This window comes from Cydia fagiglandana, chromosome 22, assembly GCF_963556715.1.
Source record: "Cydia fagiglandana chromosome 22, ilCydFagi1.1, whole genome shotgun sequence".
Classification (NCBI taxonomy): domain Eukaryota; kingdom Metazoa; phylum Arthropoda; class Insecta; order Lepidoptera; family Tortricidae; genus Cydia; species Cydia fagiglandana.
In genome coordinates this window covers 13,775,886-13,798,164 of record NC_085953.1, presented here as the reverse complement: position 1 = coordinate 13,798,164, position 22,279 = coordinate 13,775,886, and the positions used below count along the sequence as shown (strand labels likewise).

Below are 22,279 nucleotides of genomic sequence, written 5' to 3'. Positions count from 1 at the left end.
AAAAAACGTAAACAAAATCTACTCTCAAATGGCTTCTTAAGCCAGTTGAGGGTAGATGAAAACATTATTACATGATCAAATAATGTAGGTTAAAGTCAAGTGTCATTCGGTGACAGATCCAGGTGGTTGGTTAATCAATAAATGTTATAACTACCCGAAAATGTAAGATACAGAGAATAAGTAGCATGGAACTGATTTTTAAAAAATTTGAAATTGATAAGTATTTATTTAGGATTAACAAAAAAGAATTGTTTGACTATCAAACATGTGTTTAACTTTATTTCAGACCTCTAAATTAATTTGATATTATAATTATATCTGGTTCGTTATTCATACATCGTGCTCTAAATAAGTTTGAAATTTATTTGTGTTAGATTTATAAGCGAAAAAAGAAATAATGTCTTCAATATTTTGTTATCCAAGTTGAACTTCACAAACATTCTGTTCATTAATCAAAAGTTTGGCGCAGCGTCCCATCGTCGCGCCGCCATCTCTACTATATATATCTAACTATAGCATCAATAAAATATGAATAGGTACGCTCGTTAGAAGTGTGGGTCTCGATTAATACTCCTACGTACGATGGCAACATCGGCCTTTGAAGGTCAATATTTGACAAATGGCCGTGCAAGACAATCTGTCACTTTCTTTTCGAAGGAATAAACATTGCGAGCCGTTTATATTTTTATATTAAAAAACAATGGAAGAAATATGTAGATTATGCTGCTCTACAAAATTCGTAAACAATCATTTATTTGACGAAGAGAACGCTTTGTACTTAAAAATGTCTCTTTTCTTGCCGATTAAGGTAAATAGTTTGGGTCGGTTCGTGTTATTTTTATGTGTATGTTAATGTTTAACCTGCGAGGTGTGATGTGCAGGTGGTGCGGAGCGACCGGCTGCCGCAGCGCGTGTGCGACCGCTGCAGCTGCAGGGTCAACGACCTGTACCAGTTCTGCAATGAAACCATCGAGGTGCAGCATAGGTAAGTGCAGTTCTGCTACTGATTGCTCATGTTATATTACTGACACTTCTTCAGGTACAGCCATATGAGCCATATCCCTCAGGAACTAGTAACTTAATGTTGGGACAGTTCTTTATCTGACACAATCACATACCTTATATTTTTTGTAAAAAGCCATTCTTTATTAGCTTTTTCATTGTCCAAATTGCATTAAGAATACTAATTATTGGTCTTAAGGTTTAAGTGATTTTAATTTAATGATTTTAGAGCATGAAACCTAAAAACATTATTTTAACACTTGTAGCATAGTAGCATAAGTTGGAGTGAATTCTGGTAAGAGAATTTATTTGTCCAGCGGGCATACATATTTGTTCCTGACTTATAGATGAGTTAGTCTATATATTATGTACCAACAACACAAGCTTTATTGAGTTAACTGTGGGAGTAGTTTGGTTAGTGTAATAATAAAATTGTCCCATATATTTTTTGTAATATTTGCAATTGAAAAAAAGGCCAAGACTAAAATGTCCATTCATAGCTTCCCAGCAGTTCTCAATATGTTTTTATGTTTCTTTAATTTCTGTTTTTATTTGCAACTCCTTGTAGAATGAAGCATAGCAGTTCCCTACTATGTACTGCAATAACAACTTTATGTCCTTCGAGAACCTCTGGCTAAAATTATAAATACAGCAGTAAAACTGTTGCTTGCGTATTTAAATTTAAACTTATTAGCCTACACTATTGTTTTGGTCTGTACGTCTCATTATTTATAGTTATTGATCTTGCTATTATTATTACTGTTCTCATTATAGTCATGAGAAATCATAACATGTTTCTGTGAAGAATGTTTTATGTCACCTTGCCGATTACTCTTGATAGTGCCTTTAATTGTTTGTTTTATGGCACAGTATAGGCAGTACAACGGCGAATCTTATCCCTTTAAGGGATTTCTTCCAGTTAACCTTCGAGTAGGTGAGAATTGATTTCTATATAGATATACAAAAATGTAGTGCATAATTATTTCCCATTGTATTTTCATGTAAACGTATGAACATGTCTTGCTATTGCAGGCAGCTTCGGTACAAACAGTTCTGAGGTTGGCTGAAGTAGCACGACAAATATGAATGTTTCCCAGAAAATACAATGGAAAACAATTATGCACTACATCTGTATATTATATCTATTGTTGTCTAGTACCCAAAACACAAGCCTTATTGAGCTTACAGTGGGACTGGGTTACAACTGACATGTACAAGTAAGATTATCTGTATAATATTTTATTTACTTATTTTATTTTATCTGTTTTACACGAATTGTAAAAAGCCTAATTCAAAGAGTTGTATTGTTTGTCCTCTAGCCAGAGACGTAACATAATAAGGCCTTACATTCCATTGTATTTTGAACTTTCTTTTTCTCAAGCATTGATAACTCCGGGGTAATAGATGCTACTCCATGTTATATTATAACCGGTCTGTATGCGAAGCCACACGCCAAATTAGTTAAAAAGTTGTTGTTGAATGATGAAGAAACAAACATAAACATCCACATTGCGATAATGAGAATAGACAAACCTCCTTTTACATAGGTACATGTAGGAAAACTTATTTATAATATAACTGATAAATAACAGAGGGTTTCAACAATAAGCAGGCAGGTTTGAATAACTGTATAATTTAAAATTAGTATTAGCTAGTAAGTAGGTACTGGTAACTGTCTGGAATGTAAATTGTCTGTATTTATAATGCCTAATTAACCGATAGTCAATAAGTCAATATAGTCATTCAACTAAATGGCGGGCGTGTTTGCTTTAGAACTATAATTGCATTGTTTTTAAGGCAGTGAATCCCAAAGTTGACTGGGCTCCGACCTATATAACAAATACTTTTTCGTCGTCTTAAAAAGGGGGCAGAAAATATTATTGATAATGTCATCTTATGTTTCAAGGTCCACTCAATATTCACTCGCGACCCACCGCTTGGTGGGTCCCATAGTTTGAAATCCTGTTTTCAGGTCTCCATAGTTATTTTCGTTTGATGGTATCAGAATATTGCATTCTCAAGCTTAAGGGTCCTACATAAGTACATCGAATTTATACAATAAATAGTTTTAAACGAACGCAAGTTACATAAATAAAAGTTAGAAACATGTAACTCGTGTTTCAGGCTACGCGCCATCTTGCAATCGTCTGGTCTACCGGTGGACGACATCGACCTGACGCTCGTCAAGGACAGCTCTCGCTGCGAGGCGTCCACGCAGACCGAGCCCCTTCCCCCGCCGCCGCAGATACCCCCCAATCCCCCTGTCAAACAGGTAAGAGACCGCCTTTATCGATAAGCCTGCTGGTGGACGACCTAAAATGACTCCACGTAGCCTAAACCCAAACACAGGTTTGCGTTGTTTTATCACAGAGTTCCTGTGGCCACCTCCTGTCTCCATTATCAGATCAATTCGATGGTACCATAATATTGCTTTGCCATTTCCCTAGGTTGATTTATGATATTTCTATAATATTGTTATTGTAACAGGAGCCAGAGCTGGAACCGCAAGTGAAGGTGGAAGCAGACGAGCACTTGTACGAGGACGGCGCCTGCGTGCCCTCGGACAACAGCGACGACCTGTCGCTGGTCAACCTGAAGAAGAAGAAGAAGGTCAAGCAGGAGCTGCACGGCGCAGAGAAACGGGGGCGGAAACGGAAGAAACAACTGAAGGTATCATCAATGGCCTTTGGAGTCTATCACATATTATACAAAGACAGGCGTGGCTCACTTCGCGATTTCGTCGCTTTGCAACAGCAGGCGTGGCTCACTCTGCGATTTCGTCGCTTTGCTATAGGTAGCTAAAAGTACATCCGTTGGACCCCAATTTTGGAGTTTGCCATAAGCCGCGCGTGGCGCTGTCGCCACCTAGCGGCCATATCTGTGCTGATCGTAACAAACACGTTTTGTTAGAGAGTGAGTCTTCTGTACCTGGTACTATTCTCATCGTTACTTCTGTCCTCCTCATTTCCTCAAAGGTTAACTGGAAGAGATCCCATTCAGGGATAAGTTCGCCTTTGTTGTATTTAATTGACTCTGTAACTGTGTTTCTCGTGTTTATATTTCTATGTACAATAAAGTACATACATACATACATACATACTATTATTTAGTAATTCTAGCTTAATTGCGATTGTGGCCAGTTTTATTTTCAACTGACTTCCAAAGCTCAAAGGGTGGAGGTTATCAATTCGGTTGGATGTTTTTTGTTTTTTTTCTGTTATTTTTTTTAATGTTTGTTACTCTATATCTGCCATTATGGTTACGGAGCTCTAAAAAACTTGTGTGCAATAATAGGTTCTGTGTTTTTTACAACAAAATATGATATTTTCTCCAGGAGTGGAACCTGCTGATGGGTCAGCTGCCGCCCGAGCTGTCCCTGGAGCCGGTGGTGGTGAAACAGGAGCCGGGGGACATAGCGGGGGAGGTGCTGGTCAAGCGTGAGCCGGGCGACGACAAGTTCGACTGCTGCATCTGCTTCGCGCAGTGCTGCAGCCGCGGGGAGATGCTGCAGCACTACAGGTGCGTTACTATATGATCTCACCCGGGAGTGGAACCACCCGAGCTGTCCCTGGAGCCGGTGGTGGTGAAACAGGAGCCGGGGGACATCGCGGGGGAGGTGCTGGTCAAGCGTGAGCCGGGCGACGACAAGTTCGACTGCTGCATCTGCTTCGCGCAGTGCTGCAGTCGCGGGGAGATGCTGCAGCATTACAGGTGCGTTACTATATGATCTCACCCGGGAGTGGAACCTGCTGGTGGGCCAGCAGCCACCCGAGCTGTCCCTGGAGCCGGTGGTGGTGAAACAGGAGCCGGGGGACGTACTGGTCAAGCGTGAGCCGGGCGACGACAAGTTCGACTGCTGCATCTGCTTCGCGCAGTGCTGCAGCCGCGGGGAGATGCTGCAGCACTACAGGTGCGTTACTATATGATCTCACCCGGGAGTGGAACCACCCGAGCTGTCCCTGGAGCCGGTGGTGGTGAAACAGGAGCCGGGGGACATAGCGGGGGACGTGCTGGTCAAGCGCGAGCCGGGCGACGACAAGTTCGACTGCTGCATCTGCTTCGCGCAGTGCTGCAGTCGCGGGGAGATGCTGCAGCACTACAGGTATGTTACTACAGTGGAAACTGGATAAGTGGAATCGCAAGGGACCGGCTGTTTAGTTCCACTTATCCAGGTTTTCCATTTATCCAGTTTTCCACTTAACCAGGTTTAAATAAAACGTTTTCTCACTTACAGAGGCTCTCGCTAATAGAGGTTCTGGATACTAGTAATGTCGCTTATAGAGGTCACGTATAGTATGGTCAAATAAAAGATCTATACTTAAATAATCATCTTTTATTAAATATGTAAGTTGGTAATACATATATGTATTAACAAAAAATTGGTATGAAATCCTGACTTTAAAAAAAGAAATATTGTTAATATTCCACAGTACTCGTATACAATTTTCAAAATTTCAAAAACAAAATCACTCCTAATATTTATTTATGCATGAGCAACCAGTATGTACTCATACAAAATACGTAGTTAAAACACGAACCATAATGTTAACGAAACAAACTACCCTCCGTGTGACGGTTTATTAAAAATACAGAGCTATTCCACTCATAGAGGTTTCGAAGACGGCTGCTTCCAGTTACAGAGGTAAAAATAAGAAATTTTCGAAAAAATGGATTCCGCTTATAGAGGTCCCAAAATTCCATTTATAGAGGTAATTCGTTGCCAAGGGACTGGAACCGAGAACTTCGGTCCACTTAAAGAGGTTTTCCACTAACCCAGGTTCCACTTATCCACTTTCCACTGTATATGATCTCACCCGGGAGTGGAACCTGCTGGTGGGTCAGCGGCCACGTGAAGTGTTTCCAGAGCCGGTGATGGTGAAACATCTTCTGAATTTACGGATAACTTTAACGAAAGTTGTATTTTGGAAATGGAAAGTTTCAATTTTCATATAAAATATGAGAAGTTTTTTATATTTTCCTTTGTAGAAATATCGTAGTTTCGGTAACTATTAGCGGTACATTATAGAGGTTCAGAAGCCCTACTGCGAAAAACGAACCTCTAAATTTCGTTATATTACAAGCTTTTCTATCGAGCGATAGAGAGACAGAGATAGATAACGAAATTTTAGTTTTTCTTGGGAGACCCGGAGTAGTGATGTTGTGCATGCATCGTGATGTTTCCTCTCGTGCTCGTGCGCAGGCAGCACGGCGCGGCGGCGGCGCGCGAGGCGGCGCCGGCGCCGGCGGCCCCGGCGGCGCCCCAGCCCGGCGGCGGCCCGCTGCGCTGCCCGAGGTGCTCCAAGGTACAAGCCACGCCCACACTATTTATTACAACACCGAGTCTTGTTACAATGTTCCTTATTATTTTACCCACCTCCGGGGGCGTATCGTACCCGGTTATTATTGGGATAATAAACTTAAGATATAAGGCCGAGCAATAAAAAGTTATAGAGGGAAAAGCTAGGAACAGAATTTTTGACTCCGTAACTTTGTTTGGACTAGTTAGGAGGTGAACATATCAAAAGTCCCCGGCCGTAGCCCCGGTGCTGGGGGGTAGAGGGGGGAAAGAAGGTCTCATTTTTCGGTTTTTCACTTATATCTTGGAAACTTTGCGTCTGAGCGGCATGACTACTAAGACAAACCAAAAGCTGATAAAATTTGTTACAAGTTTTATTCAGTCAAGTTTTTCGATATCTTGAACAATAACAATCTAAATAACAAATAAATTATAATTTTCAATACAATATGAACATAAAACTACTAACTAATCTAGCTTACTGACTAACTTATACTAAAACTAAACTAAACCACGAATTAAATATAAAAAACCTCACCAAAGTCTCCTGCCTCTGGAATGGTGCCAAGGATGCTGGCGGCGTTGCCCCTTTGCACCGCCAGACTTAAACGCTGGGCAAAGAAGGAGCCTGCTCTGTGGTCGCCCGAGACACCTATTAGCCGGACCGACACTTCTTTTATGAATTTTTTTGTGTCAGTCGACCATGGGCCCAGCGTTTCCATTGCAAGCGCCGCAAACTCGTACTCGTTCATTAGGAAAGCGTATTTGCGGCGCTTGAGAGTCTGGGCCTGGTCCGCGGCGGTCCCGGGCTTCCGAGCAGACCCTTCGACGTGGGACGGGGCCAGTGTATCGACGCAGGTAGCGTCCCACGCCAAAGGACGGCCAAGGCTCCAAGGGACCAGAGTGCAGCCATCCGGTCTCTTGCCGTCGGTGGCAGAGAGGCCTGACGGCTCCAAAGTCGCGGGTAAGGAAGCGGTGCTAAGAGCGCGGCGGATCAGGTCATTCAGAGTGCCATGCCGGTAAAGTCGCCCTGCACTCATTTGGCAGTACAGACCGTGCCGTCCCAACGCATCCACCGGTTGGGCGCACCGCCTACATGCGTGTGGCTCTTGAATAATTTTTGAGATATCCGGTCTTGAAAGTTTATTTAGGGCTTTTAATTTTATCTTGATATCTACATTAGTGAAGCTGCTAGGCCGAGTTTGGTATCATTTTCGTATAAATCGGGGGTGCTGAATTCACTTTTAGTATCACATTGACACCATTCCTAAGAAAAAACATATAAACTTTAAACAAATACCTTTTTTTTTTAATTCCTCTTCACGCTTAAACCGCTCAACTAATTTAATTGAAATTTGGTATACCGATATTTCGAGTCCCAAGACAGGACATAAGATACTTTTTATCTCAATAATCATCCTTTAAAGTTGTGAAATGGAGTATGGGGGGAATTCAACTTCGTCGACGAAACTGAATTCCTGAGGTTAATACTGCTTAAGGTAAGGTTTGAAGTCATGTTTGGTATCATTTTCATCTAAATCACCGATGTATACCATCCTAAATTTCATCAAAACCGGTACAGCGGTTATTGATTCCCCATACAAACTTCCACACCACTTTTCACACCCTCAAAAGATGCTTTTGGTTATAAAAACTATCCGATGTCCTGTGTCGAGACTGAAACTATTTCTATACCAAATTTCAACGAAATTGGTTCAGCGGTTTAAGCGTGAAGATGGATTTAAAAATATATATTTTTTAAAATTTTAGTTCTACTTCGAAATAGTGTCAATGTGATACCATAAATGAATTTAGCACCCCCGATTTATACGAAAATGATACCAAACATGGCCTAACAGCTTCACTGATGTAGATATCAAGATAAAATTAAAATCCCTAAATAAACTTTCAAGAGCGGGTATCTCAAAAACTATTCAAGATATCGAAACACTTGACTGGATAAAACTTGTAACTAATCCTTGTCAAGCTGGCTCTGTCGCTGCTGACCTACGTCGAGCCTGCGCCATCCCCGCCGAGCCCTGTCTCGCCAGCTCCATCGCCGCCAGGCCTCCCCTCGCCAGCACCGGCGCCGCCCCGCCTCGGGTCCGGGGCGGCCCCGCCGCGGCCGCCGCGCCGCCCGCGCGCCGCCGGCCGCCGCACGCTGCTGTACTCGGACGAGGTGGGCGCCGGCCTGGGCGTGTTGCTGGCGCAGCGCTTGTCGCAGGGCGTCGTCAACCACTGTCACCCGGGCGCCTCTGTCGATCGTTTGATCGAATCTATTTCTGCGGGCGAGTTTGACCGCGACTCGACGCTTGTAGTTTTATTAGGAAATAGTTTAGACTGTACTAAGCGAGATATCTTAAAATTATCCGCTACGCTGTCGGCGATTGACCGGGGAGAGGTTGCTAAAATAATTATCTGTGCGCTCCCTTATAGAATGTCGAGCAAGGTAAATAAGAGGGTATTTCATTACAATTCTTTATTGTATAACCTTTCCTTGTACAGTAGTACGATTTCGTATTTTGATACGAATAAATTTATAGAAGATTTTGTTATGCCCCATAAGAGGACCTACCTACGGCGAAGATGTCTTGTAGAGTGTGCTAACCTGTTAGCATATAATATTGAAGACCCCGTCGTGGCTAGCACGGCGTCTAATAACCTTAAGTCGCGTAGTATTTTGCGCCTTGGTAGCGTAGGGTTTGAGATGGAGCCGCCTGGTGATTTGAATTTAAACTAATCGCTACGACAACGTGTGCACCAGCCGGCTCCGTTCATATTGATCACTGTGATGCTAGTATGTTTGGTAAAACCAATTTATTGAACTTAGTTCATCAAAATATCCAAGGATTTACCTGTAAGGAACACGAAATTGATTTGTTTATACAGTACTCGAATATTGACATTCTCTGTATAACTGAGCACTGGCTTAAAGGTCATGAATTTATGTTTAATTTCAATAATCATAGTATAGTAAGTTCATTTTTTAGGAGATCTTGCAATCGCGGCGGGTCATTGATAATGGTAAAACATAATTTAAAAAGTAAGGAGCGTAAAGACATTGTTGACATGTCTGTGGAACGCCTTATAGAACTTTCTTGTGTTGAATTGGAACAATTTATAATTATATGCGTGTACAGGCCCCCATCGGCAGACTATAACTTATTCGAATCGGTCATAGATGAAGTACTTAGTAGTGTTTTTGGAAGTCACAAAAATATAATTGTATGTGGTGATTTCAATATTAATTTGCTAGAAAATTCGCCATTATGTGGAAGGTTACTAAATACTTTTAAATCCTTCAATTTAGTCAATTTATTTTGTGAACCCACTCGAGTCACAGCAACCAGTGCTACATGTATAGATAACATCTTTAGTAATAATGACGCGATTAGTAAATCTGTTATTAACAACCTAAGTTCTGACCACTGTGGACTAAAAGCTTCTTTCAGCGGGAAAACTGAAGAAATTCCTCAAGACACTTTGTGTAGGCCGATTTCCGAAAGTCGCCTAGGTTTATTCAATCGTAATATTACTAAACAATTATGTTGTCTTTCATGTACCCAGGAAAACCCTGACTGTTTGAGTTCCGAGTTGTTTAATTGTATTAAAAAGGAATTTGATGCCTGTTTCATTCAGAAAAAGGTGCAAGGCAAGGCTAAGACTAAATTTAGCGACTGGGCTACACCGGATATTCACGAGAAAAGACGCCGGCTCTACGACTTATATGATTTAAAGGCAACTGATAAAAGACCGGAATTTCTGGAGTACGTCAAAAATTATTCTAAATCTTTTAAAATGTTGTGTGTCGCCGCTAAAGCCGATTATTTGTCGAAAAAGATTCTTATTCTTATTCATTTATTCATAAAACAATTTTACATTGTGTTTGAATTATGTTATAAATAACTTAAAACTACAAGAACAACAACAACAAACAAACATGCAGCTAATATTAAAATTAAAACATAAAAACACACAAAATTAATAAAATGGGAATGGGAATAGGGTATTTGACCACTAGTCAGATCAGTTTCCCTCGAACCGTCAAATCAATTTTGCTACTATGGAAATTACTTATATGAAACACTAGCACGTGACGTCACAATCAAAATTACCCACTCTTTACAGTCTTATACGGGTTTAAAAATAGAAATTGTATCTAAAAGTAACTGCTATCTACTCTATTAATCTTCTTGTGCTTTATTTCATGCATGGTGTAAAATAATTTATTTTAAATACAGTCAAATACCCTATTAGGATTGAATTATAAACATAGGATGTCAAATTGTAAGTTTAGCCATTAATAATACTGCATTGTAATTTAATTTTATATGTCAAAAATTCGTTCATTCTCAAATTCCTCTATGGAATAGTAGCACTTCTCTAGCAAGAAAGACTTCAACTTGTTTCTGAAAATGAGGCTATTCGTGTGTGACTTTAACTCAACAGGTAACTTATTAAATAGTCCAATAGCCTGGTAACCAGCCGCGTGCTTGACTACTTTAAGCTTGGCACTCATGGTCTGAGGTAAATCTTTACGTCTAGAAGCTATACGTCTATCCCTCTGTTCTGTGGTTTCAATCAAGTGCAGATTTTTAACCAAGTCCGCGAGAACAATCAATATGTATAGGCTGGGAACAGTTAAGATTCTGAATTCTAAAAAATAAGGTTTACATGGAGTCTCCTGTGGTACCCTTGCCATTATTCTAATAGCTCTTTTCTGCGCAATGAGAGCAGCCTGCACATTATATTTGTAACTGTTTCCCCAAAGTTGGATACTGTAACGCAATTTGGATTCGATCAGTGCATGGTAAACCATTTTAAGTTGAGTCTGACGCAACTCATCCCTAAGACTTCTGAGGGCATAGCATGCGCAGTTTACTGCGTTTATCACAGCGGATAATTCTGGCTTCCAGTTTAAATAGGAATCAATATACACCCCTAAAAATTTGGCAGCCTCAACCTGCTCTATTGTATCACCCGCAAGGGAAATCTGCAATGAATCTTTATTTTTGGCTGTGGTTCTAAATAACATGACATTGGTCTTTTTGGCATTTAGTTTCAAATTATTAGCCTGGAACCACCTCGTGAAAGTTCCCAGAGCATAATTCACCTTCACGTTTAATTCTGATATATTGCTTCCTGATATAACTGCATTCGTATCATCTGCAAAAACAACTAAGGAGGTGTCGGGGACATTATTTTCAATGTACTTAATTAGATCATTGGTAAAAACAATGAAGAAAGTAGGGCCTAATATAGAGCCCTGTGGAACCCCTCTGTATGCGTCAGCAATGCGTGATCTGTAGGCTTTTTCGTGTTGGTCTTGGGTCCACCGTATCTCTACAAAGAGCTTTCTATTTGTTAAATACGCGTGAAAAAGGGCCAGCGAGTTGCCTCTGACTCCATAGTGCTCCAGTTTCGATAGCAGTATGTTGTGGCTGACCATATCAAAAGCGGAGCTAAGATCCAGCAAAACTCCTGCCACTTTTTTTTTGTCGTTAAGTTGGCTAACTACATCCGCAACGAGAGTACTAATAGCGTCGTTTGTGCCTCTACACTTCTGATACCCGAACTGTCTCTCATTTATGATTTTATTCAGATACAGATGCCTGGTGAGCCTGTCTTTCATAACTCTTTCAAGCAGCTTGGATAGTGTAGGTAAAAGTGAGATGGGCCTATAGTTTTTCTTATCAGTTTTCGAACCCTTTTTATGCACAGGAAAAATTTTTGCTATCTTGAACTGGTCTGGAAAAACAAAATTATCAATGCACTGATTAAAAAGATATGCTAGTGGACCCGCTAGGATATCAATATTATCTTTGATAATCGTGATTGGGATATCATCATACCCGCTCGATGTCTTGGATTTTAGTTTCTTAACCATCACGCTAATTTCCTGTGAGTTCACTTGCTCAAACACCATGTCATGTTCTACTCTTTTAACATGTGAACGAAGTATTGACAGAGCAAGGTTACCGGTGTAACCTGAATCACTTTCTTGACAGAATTGCTCAAGGAACATTGTACAAATAGCGCCGGGGTCGTTAACAATTGAGGATTGCCCATTTGGATCTTCATTTTTTATTTGCATATTTTCAGCTGATCTAACGCTACTTTTATTGCGGTGTCTGTTTACCACTTTCCAAATCTGTTTTGATGAGTTCTCTGCTTTTTTTATTTGAGTCTGAACCGCCAATTTCCTGGCATGCCTGATTACCCGCCTATAAATATTTAGGTAATTCTTTGTGTAGTGTCCTATTGTTTCAGAGCCACATTTTTTACCAGCCATCAAGACGCGTTTCATGCAGCTTGAAACCTTAATCCCTTTGGTGATCCACTTAATATGATTCCCTTTTGATATGTCTACTCTTTTCTTTTTCTTTTTAAAACATTCTTCAAATATTAAGTTGAACTTTGCAATAAATGTATTCACACCAAGGAGTGTCCAATTTTCAGTCAATATTCTTTGTCTAAATTCCATATTCTCTGAGTGACTGAATTTTCTTACCTCCTTCCAAATATATTTCTTTGCCACCTTATTTGTTTTGTCTCCTCCGTTTACAGCAACAAGAAGGGCTGCATGGCCGTCAGCTAGGCCGTTATGATCGACCAAAGGATCAATTATATCATTTTCAGGGACATTTGTAATAATGTTATCCAGACAGGACTCTGAGTTATTTCTTTTAAAGGTAACTGATTTAATGAGACATTTGAAGTTGTAGGATGTGAGCAATGACAAGAATTCTTCAGTCCTATTATCCTCCTTTAACAAGTTAATGTTAAAGTCACCACATATTACACATTTCTTGTTAAAGAAGTGCTGAAAAAGCAGTTCGAGTTGTTTAAAAAATATGTCCAAGTTTGCAACATTTGGAGTACGATACAAACATATTATGTTTACATTTGTTTCCTTATCGGTGATACCACAAACTTCAAAGCATTCAACTTTGTACCACTCTTTACAAACGGAAAGTTCCTCAAATTTCCTATTTCCATGGCTCAAAATAAGAGAGCCACCCCTAATTTTTTTAGACCTAACGTTAAATGTGGCAAGTTTATGTTCCGCCAAACTAAAAAGAGGTGCAGATGTTGCGTTCAGAAAATGCTCAGTTATACAAATATAGTGTTGCACATTAGAGAGATTTTGTAGGTAAAGTTCCAACTCATATTTTTTATTAGAAATCCCACAAACATTCTGATAGAAAATATTTAACTTAGAGTCTGTAACGATGGATGACCTTGGAGAGTTGGGTCTAAAAAAGCGACGTCAGGGATTACTTTTTGTGAAAATAGGTTTCCCGTGTCTACTTTCGGCGATTCCACATCACATACATTGTTTGTCTCGGGTATGCCAGAGGCTGTTTCTGTTTCATATAGGCATTCAGGGTCATTTGTAACTCTGTGTTCGTTTTCGATGAAACTTCTGATGTGTTCAATAGCTTTGTGAATGTCTTTCATAATTTGCCTAATACCTTGGTTTTTTAACTCTCCCGTTTTCATGTTGAACATGTTCTGGTCATATGTTAGGTTTTGATTTGAGTCAATAAGAAATGCATGCTGATGTGTTTCGATGTCCAGATATAGTAGATTGTTAAAATGTTCAATACGTCCATTGTATAGGTTGCTTCTGTTATTGCACTTATACGTTGGTGAACAGATGATGAAGTTGGTGTGTTGCAACGGTTGAAGTATTTCACGTATGTAATGGATAAGATTATGGTAGTCTTTTGTAGATTCAAAATCATCTTGTCCCATAAGTATAACGCAGTAATCATCAGGGGTTAGAGTTTTTGTTTTTATCTGAATGTTCCGCAACATTCCCTTAATATCAGCATTTGCCATAATGTAATGACAGATCTGTAAATTATCTGGGAGAATTTTACGTGAGATTTGATATATTTTGTTTTTATTATTAGTACTCAAAATAACTACTTTTTGCAGTTTATTATTAATTATATTTGAGGAAGATTTCTTCTCCGACGTGCGATTCATTTGATCGTTCGTGTAACTTGACTGGAGTATACTTTTTGAGCTGTTTTGTTGTTTCGCATGGTCGGTAGAAGACGGCTGATTCATATTGGAAACGGAGTCTAATTTTCCCAGTGAGTTCTTTGCTGCTTGTTTTCGAATCGTTTGGTCCTTAATGCCATCTGGATGAAGGCTATTTCCAGGGGCTATATTACAGCCGGTAGGTGAAGTAGATTGTACCGGAGTGCTACTTACGTGAAAACGTTCTGATCTCGGCGTGAATTGGACATTTGAGGAGTTTTGCTGGTCTCTATTTTTGCCTCTTTTTGATTTTCTGTTAGATACCAATCCACTTTTGCTAGCAGTTGTGTTACCTAGAATTTTTTTATAGGATTGTATCTTTTTTTGGCATATCTCTATAACTTTTTTTAATTCGCAGACTTCTTGGTTTAATCTGGATATTTCGTCATGAGCACTTAAAAGTTGGACAGATAATGCATCCACCGCAAATTTCATTTGCTGCGTTTCTGTGGTCTCAAGTACAGAGAAATTCGGTAAGCTGTTTGGAGACGACAAGCTATCATATTTCCAAGAGCCTTCATTAATTCCTGTGTTTGACAGATTTTCTGTTGAAACATATTTTGTCATAATTGGTTTTCTCCTGGTTATGTTATCGATTTCAGGAGAATCTCTTCTTGATGTCTCGAATTCAGGGTTATTATTTCCCAAGGATGATGGTTCTGGTATCTGAGGGACAGCATTTTGAACGTCTTCGGACTCGGAGCAATTTTTTTCATTTATGGAGCTGTGGTAACATGCATCCGGTCCGGGCGATGTGTTTAAATATTGTTCCTCTGAAGACTCTGAGGGAGTACTTTGTTTATTTTCGGTATATATTTGCTTTGAATTAATATTGTTGGAAGGATAATGTGGTCTGCTACTTAGAACGTTATCAATTTGAGGTTTGGGAGAGTCACTTATCAATATATTAAGCTCCGAACGAATAGTATCTATATGTAATTCATGAGAGTCGTTTTCCGATATCTGAACTTCGCGGGCCTCGTCCAAGGATGCTTTCGGTGTCTGAGGAGCATTATTCTGTGGGTCTTCACTGTCTTCAGACTCGGAGCAATGTTCTGTACTTGTAGAGGTATTGGTTTGAATTTCTTTCAGCACGGATGCGGTGCTAGCGATAGCGGCCGGTGAAGCGCTAGTGGGATTTTTATCACATGTTTGTTTCGGCGTAGTAGAGCTGGATCGACATGGTAAGCATACCCATAATTTTTTCCTTTCCTTTGTCATTAAATTGAAGAGGTTTGAGGATCTTCTTGCACATTTTAAATCGAATATTTTTTTACATTCAAAACATTTTAGAAATGTTTGACTTGGTACGCTCTTTTTGCACTTCGCACATAATGGCGCCATTTTCCGTTTTGCCAGATGTTTCGCGTATCGTCAAAATAATAATAAAATAAAAAGAAGAAAGCAAAAAAAAATAAAAAGCAAAAAAATCTTCATGCAGGATTTGAACTCCGACACTCTGCTTAGCAAGCGCACGCTGTATCCATTAGACCATTCATACGAGGCTCGCCGGCGCGAAATAAGCCATCACTAGTTTGCAGTTCTTACTGTTAACGTTCTGATTGCTAATTGGCTGCCGAGTTATAACGAAGCACTACCGAACTTTGCGTAAGCACTTGTTGTTTACATGTGTGGGTTCACTTTAAAGAATTATAACGTTTAACACTTGTAAGTTTTTGTCGATTTTTCACGTATATTACACGTTATTTTTATTGTTTATAGCACCATTAGACACATTGATCGTTATACTGATTTATTAAAGTATTTAGAGATCGGAATTGTCATTTTAACCACGATTTCATATTTATTTTGCGTAGACACATCTTACTGACGTCTGACTTGCACTAGCGACACACACACACCCCCTAAATTCCAGCGATAAAGTCAAAACTGTATGGCAAGTTATCAGTAATGAAACTGGAAAACGTAAACTGAAGGATCCGCACTACAACCTACGAATTGCTGACACTTTAGTAAGTTCCGACCGTGAAGTGGCAGATCATTTTGAGCGGTTTTTCTCGAATATCCCGGTAGAAACAACAAGATCCCTTAATTCATCGCCAGACGTCGCTGAAGAAATTTTGAAGACAAATGTGGCAGAATGTACAGAAATCTTCAAATTTTCGTATGTCTCATCGAATATAGTTCTTAAGCCTTTTAGGTCTTTAAATTTAAAGAAAACAGAAGATCTTTGGGGCCTGTCTGTCAAAGTATTAGATTCCATCATTGAGTCAATTACACCATACTTAGCTGAGATTTTCAACAGATGCATTGATGCTGGAATTTTTCCAGATATTATGAAACATAGCAAAATTATCCCTCTGTTTAAATCAGGAACGAGAACAGATCCCACGAACTTTAGACCGATTTCAATACTACCGGCATTAAGCAAAGTGTTCGAGAAACTTATTCTGAATCAACTATTGTCACATTTCAACAGAAACAAACTGCTTGACAGCAATCAATTTGGTTTCACCAAAGGTCGATCAACTACTGACGCCGGTGCGGTACTTCTAAAACACATCTTTGATGCTTGGGAAAAAGCTCAAGATGCTGTTGGAATTTTCTGTGATCTGTCAAAGGCATTTGATTGCGTTGATCACGAAAATTTAAAGAGAAAATTAAGCCGCTATGGGATAAAAGCTAGTGCCCTTGACCTGGTCTCATCGTACCTTTCGGATAGAACTCAGCGAGTAGTTATTAATGGAACTCAATCGGCGGGGTCCCCGGTAGCCCTCGGAGTGCCTCAAGGTTCAATTCTTGGTCCCTTCCTGTTTTTGGTATACATTAATGACTTACCAAAAGTTGTGCAAGATAGACATGATATAGTGTTATTTGCAGATGACACTTCCCTTATATTTAAAGTGGACAGAAAGGAAAATAGCTTCGAGAGCATTAATGACGCGCTATCTACCATTGTAAACTGGTTTACGGCAAACAATTTGCTTTTGAACGCCAAGAAAACCAAATGCATCAAGTTTACGCTACCTAACGTCAAGCAGGTAAATAACAGCAAGATTAAAATAAAAGGTGATACGCTGGAATTTGAGGACCGAACTGTTTTCCTGGGAGTCACTCTAGACTCCAAACTGCAATGGCATGCACATATAGGCACTCTAGCCGGAAAACTTAGTTCAGCAGCCTATGCAGTGAGGAGAATCAAACAACTGACAAACGTAGAGACGGCCAGGCTGGTATACTTTAGTTACTTCCATAGTGTTATGTCTTATGGAATTCTGTTGTGGGGAAAAGCGGCAGATATTCAGACAATATTTGTGCTGCAAAAACGAGCTGTACTTTCCATCTATGGACTGGGCGCTCGAATATCCCTAAGAGAGAAATTCAAAGAAGTTAACATTCTTACCGTTGCATCTCAATACATACTAGAGAATATTATGTATGTTCGGAAAAACATCCACGAATTCAAGGTTAACAGTGATATCCATAACTATAACACTAGAAACAAACATAAACTTGCTGTGCCCGCCCACCGCCTCCGTAAGGTTAGTACGTCTTTCGTCGGGAACTGTACACGTTTTTATAACAAAGTCCCCACTGATGTAGTGAATTTACCACTTCATAAATTTAAGTCGCACATTAAGCACTCCTTGTTACGTAAGGCGTACTACACTGTAAATGATTTTATAAACGATAGAGATGCTTTTAAGCCGGTAGCTTGATTTCATTAGTATAATAAGAATTAAATATTGTTTTTTTTTTTACATTGTGAATTAAATATGCTAGTGTCCAGTAGAATTGACACATGAGACAATGATGTTCTCGCTTGATTATATTGTTTAATTTAATTTTAGTTTTGGACACTTGGAGACCTTATACATCTCTAAGTACATATTTATTTATTTGATTTTAATTTTTGATTGTACATACTTACCTATATTTTTAATGTTTCTGACACTTAGAGACCTTTACATCTCTAAGTCAACTTAGGCTAGTAATTATGTGAAGCTATATTACTGTCTTTTTATGTAACATATGAGCACAAAATGCCGTGTCTTACAGCTACATGTTATTACTATTTTAATATTAATATAGGCCGGTAGCTTGAACATGTCATGCTCGCTTAAAAGTCTTTGCTTACGGTGGCGTTGTTGATCGGGTCGCCACTTTCCCGAATGAAGGTTGAGGGAGGCGATGGCTGAGATACGCGTCATACTCGTGAACGGGTGCTGTTTGTGGAGACTGGTCTGTTAAGCTAACACGAGCTATTATACTTAGTAACTTTTATTAATTAATTACAGTGAGACGCCTCATTCTGTTCTCGTATGTTTCTTTTCTTTTAATGAATGTATTAATTATACAGGATATTGACTCTTGGAGACCTTATACATCTCTAAGGATAACTTGATAAACTATATAATCTTATAGTTCTGACACCTAGAGACATTTACACCTCTAAATATTATAGATTTTTTTTGTGTGTGTTTTTTTATCTGTATTTTGTATGTAATTCGACATTAAGAGACCATATACATCTCTTTGTAATTGTAATACGTTAGATTGAATTGTTAGTTTTATTTTATAAAATTGTTGATGTTATTATTTTTGCTTTTATGTAAATTCAATGTTGACGTGTAAAAGTGCCCTTGTGGCCTATTTGCTGAATAAATGTTGATGTTTGATGTTTGATGTAATTTTATCAGCTTTCGGTTTGTCTTAGTAGTCATGTCGCTAAGACACAAAGTTTCCAAGATATCAATGAAAAACCGAAAAATTCGACCTTCTTACCCCCCTCTCCCCGCAGCACCGGGGCTACAGCCGGGGACTTTTGATATATTCACCTCCTAACTAGTCCAAACGAAGTTACGGAGTCAAAAATTGTGCTCCTAGCATTTCCCTCTACAACGTTTTTTGAGCATTCATTTCCTGACCTATAAGCACTATATGAAAAATTGAATAGGATATTTATTTATATTTCTTGTTAGTACTTATCGAGTAAATTCAATACATATTTATTCCATATTCCCTAGTACTATGTCCAATACTACTAAGCTTCAGTGCTATAGATACATAAATCTAGATTTAACACAAATTTCTTTCATTTCATTTACACCTAATTAGATAATGGAGGCGGACGCTTGGGCGGCACACTGGCTGCGGCACTGGGAGAGAGACCGCCGACCTTATCGCTGTGCAAGATGTGAGAAGACCTTCCGCGATCATCACCAGATACTGAAACATGGTAACACTTCACAATCTTTACTTCTTTATTATATGGCAACACCAAGTTCTTGCAGTATCTATAACTGCCATAAACTCGAAAGCAGTAGCTCAGTAAATGCCAAGATTAACCTAGAATTTTTATAACTTCAAAAGTAGTGCTAACTTTTCGTCCAAAATAAAATTTGAGTAACAGTGCACTCATAGTCTAATAAAACATGGTCTTCTCTTCCCGGAGTGACACAAGCCTACGTCACAATAACATGGCCGCTATATATAGCGCTATCGCATATTATCACATAGCGCTGTCGCACGATGACGTAGGCTTGTGTCAGTCAGGTGACCTAGAAAAGACGGGAAGAGAGTACCAGGCGGAGTATATTATTATACCATGAGTGCACTCAATTATAGTGATATATACATATTAAACACTGTGCAGCATTGTTAGATATTATAGGAACCCGAGCATTTTAGAAAAGTGGCATTGTTTTTGAGGTTATATAATTTCTGATTATAAAAAAAACGGGGTAACTGAGGGTAATTCGATGTTTGTGTGATTTCAGGACTGACGCACAAGGGCGAGGCGGAGGTCGCTACGCCGGGCAAGCGCTTCGTGTGCGACCTGTGTCCTGAAGGCTTCGTTTATATGAGGTACAATTTATATACCTGTATATTGTAGGGAGAGTTAAAAACACAATAATAATTTGATTCATTTCTAAAGTTGAGGTATAGTTCGTAGGTTTTTAATAGAGCCCGAGCTAATCCTATTGTCTATTTTTAAGTAAAACTGCTCTTGCGTACTTCGGTTACTGAGTGCCGGTGAGTCGAACGCTACAGAACCAGTCTAAAATGTGTCGTCGCGATGCGTAACAAAGGGGCTTTATCGGAGCGCGCACCTACACTGGTTTTTTGAGCGTTGGACTAGCCCGCGCTCAGGTGCCAGATACAATAAGTATGACCCTTTTTTGCAGGTAAGTAGTACGTGTGGTTTTAATTAATAATAGACAATGGGATTAGCCGCCGGGTTTTCTTACAAAGCTACGAACTATATGTCTGTGCATACATATTTAGAGCATTTGATAACGGTTTAGTTTTTGCGCGTGTTTAAAAAAAATGTGTTAAATTTAGTTTAGAAAGAGGGAGGCGGACAGTGTCGTGGGACAAGTGAAAAAATGATTCATAATAACACTTCGCGTTTTGTACAAACATGGAAAATTATATTTAAAAAAAACAATGAAATTATATCGCGGTAGACCCGTTTGTGTAATAAAGAGTCGGTCGCACCAAACCGTTCGTATCGTTAAACAGTTGGCTAAATTTGTATGTATGGAAAGTTTCATAGGGGCGCGTCGGGGCGCGCCGGCTGACGTCGATCAGTCTGTCAAATGTGGCTGTCGCAACTGGCCCTAAATAAATGATGCATAAGTTTATATTGTGTACGTGCAGGTACCTGCTGGCGCACCGCACCCGCGCGCACCCCGAGGCGGCGGCGCGCGCGCTGGCGCTGCGCTGCGCCACGTGCGCGCGCGAGTTATATATATATATACGTATACACTGCAGGTACCTGCTGGCGCACCGCACCCGCGCGCACCCCGAGGCGGCGGCGCGCGCGCTGGCGCTGCGCTGCGCCACGTGCGCGCGCGAGTTATATATATATATACGTATACACTGCAGGTACCTGCTGGCGCACCGCACCCGCGCGCACCCCGAGGCGGCGGCGCGCGCGCTGGCGCTGCGCTGCGCCACGTGCGCGCGCGAGTTATATATATATATACGTATACACTGCAGGTACCTGCTGGCGCACCGCACCCGCGCGCACCCCGAGGCGGCGGCGCGCGCGCTGGCGCTGCGCTGCGCCACGTGCGCGCGCGAGTTATATATATATATACGTATACACTGCAGGTACCTGCTGGCGCACCGCACCCGCGCGCACCCCGAGGCGGCGGCGCGCGCGCTGGCGCTGCGCTGCGCCACGTGCGCGCGCGAGTTATATATATATATACGTATACACTGCAGGTACCTGCTGGCGCACCGCACCCGCGCGCACCCCGAGGCGGCGGCGCGCGCGCTGGCGCTGCGCTGCGCCACGTGCGCGCGCGAGTTATATATATATATACGTATACACTGCAGGTACCTGCTGGCGCACCGCACCCGCGCGCACCCCGAGGCGGCGGCGCGCGCGCTGGCGCTGCGCTGCGCCACGTGCGCGCGCGAGTTATATATATATATACGTATACACTGCAGGTACCTGCTGGCGCACCGCACCCGCGCGCACCCCGAGGCGGCGGCGCGCGCGCTGGCGCTGCGCTGCGCCACGTGCGCGCGCGAGTTATATATATATATACGTATACACTGCAGGTACCTGCTGGCGCACCGCACCCGCGCGCACCCCGAGGCGGCGGCGCGCGCGCTGGCGCTGCGCTGCGCCACGTGCGCGCGCGAGTTATATATATATATACGTATACACTGCAGGTACCTGCTGGCGCACCGCACCCGCGCGCACCCCGAGGCGGCGGCGCGCGCGCTGGCGCTGCGCTGCGCCACGTGCGCGCGCGAGTTATATATATATATACGTATACACTGCAGGTACCTGCTGGCGCACCGCACCCGCGCGCACCCCGAGGCGGCGGCGCGCGCGCTGGCGCTGCGCTGCGCCACGTGCGCGCGCGAGTTATATATATATATACGTATACACTGCAGGTACCTGCTGGCGCACCGCACCCGCGCGCACCCCGAGGCGGCGGCGCGCGC

General features: G+C 41.2%; 1 protein-coding gene across 1 annotated transcript in view; it reads left to right on the top strand.

Annotated features, from left to right (window-relative positions):
* The first annotated feature begins 363 nt into the window (after positions 1-363).
* The window catches only part of LOC134675680 (zinc finger protein 260-like), a 34,209-nt gene continuing 12,293 nt past the window's right edge, over positions 364-22,279 (top strand). The window contains exons 1-10 of the mRNA XM_063534007.1: positions 364-808; positions 882-985; positions 3,127-3,274; positions 3,490-3,672; positions 4,337-4,521; positions 4,679-4,887; positions 4,942-5,104; positions 6,203-6,305; positions 19,430-19,550; positions 20,092-20,179. Of these exons, the coding sequence (XP_063390077.1) occupies positions 701-808; positions 882-985; positions 3,127-3,274; positions 3,490-3,672; positions 4,337-4,521; positions 4,679-4,887; positions 4,942-5,104; positions 6,203-6,305; positions 19,430-19,550; positions 20,092-20,179 (1,412 nt within the window). The 5' untranslated portion in view covers positions 364-700. The remainder of the gene's footprint in view (positions 809-881; positions 986-3,126; positions 3,275-3,489; positions 3,673-4,336; positions 4,522-4,678; positions 4,888-4,941; positions 5,105-6,202; positions 6,306-19,429; positions 19,551-20,091; positions 20,180-22,279) is intronic.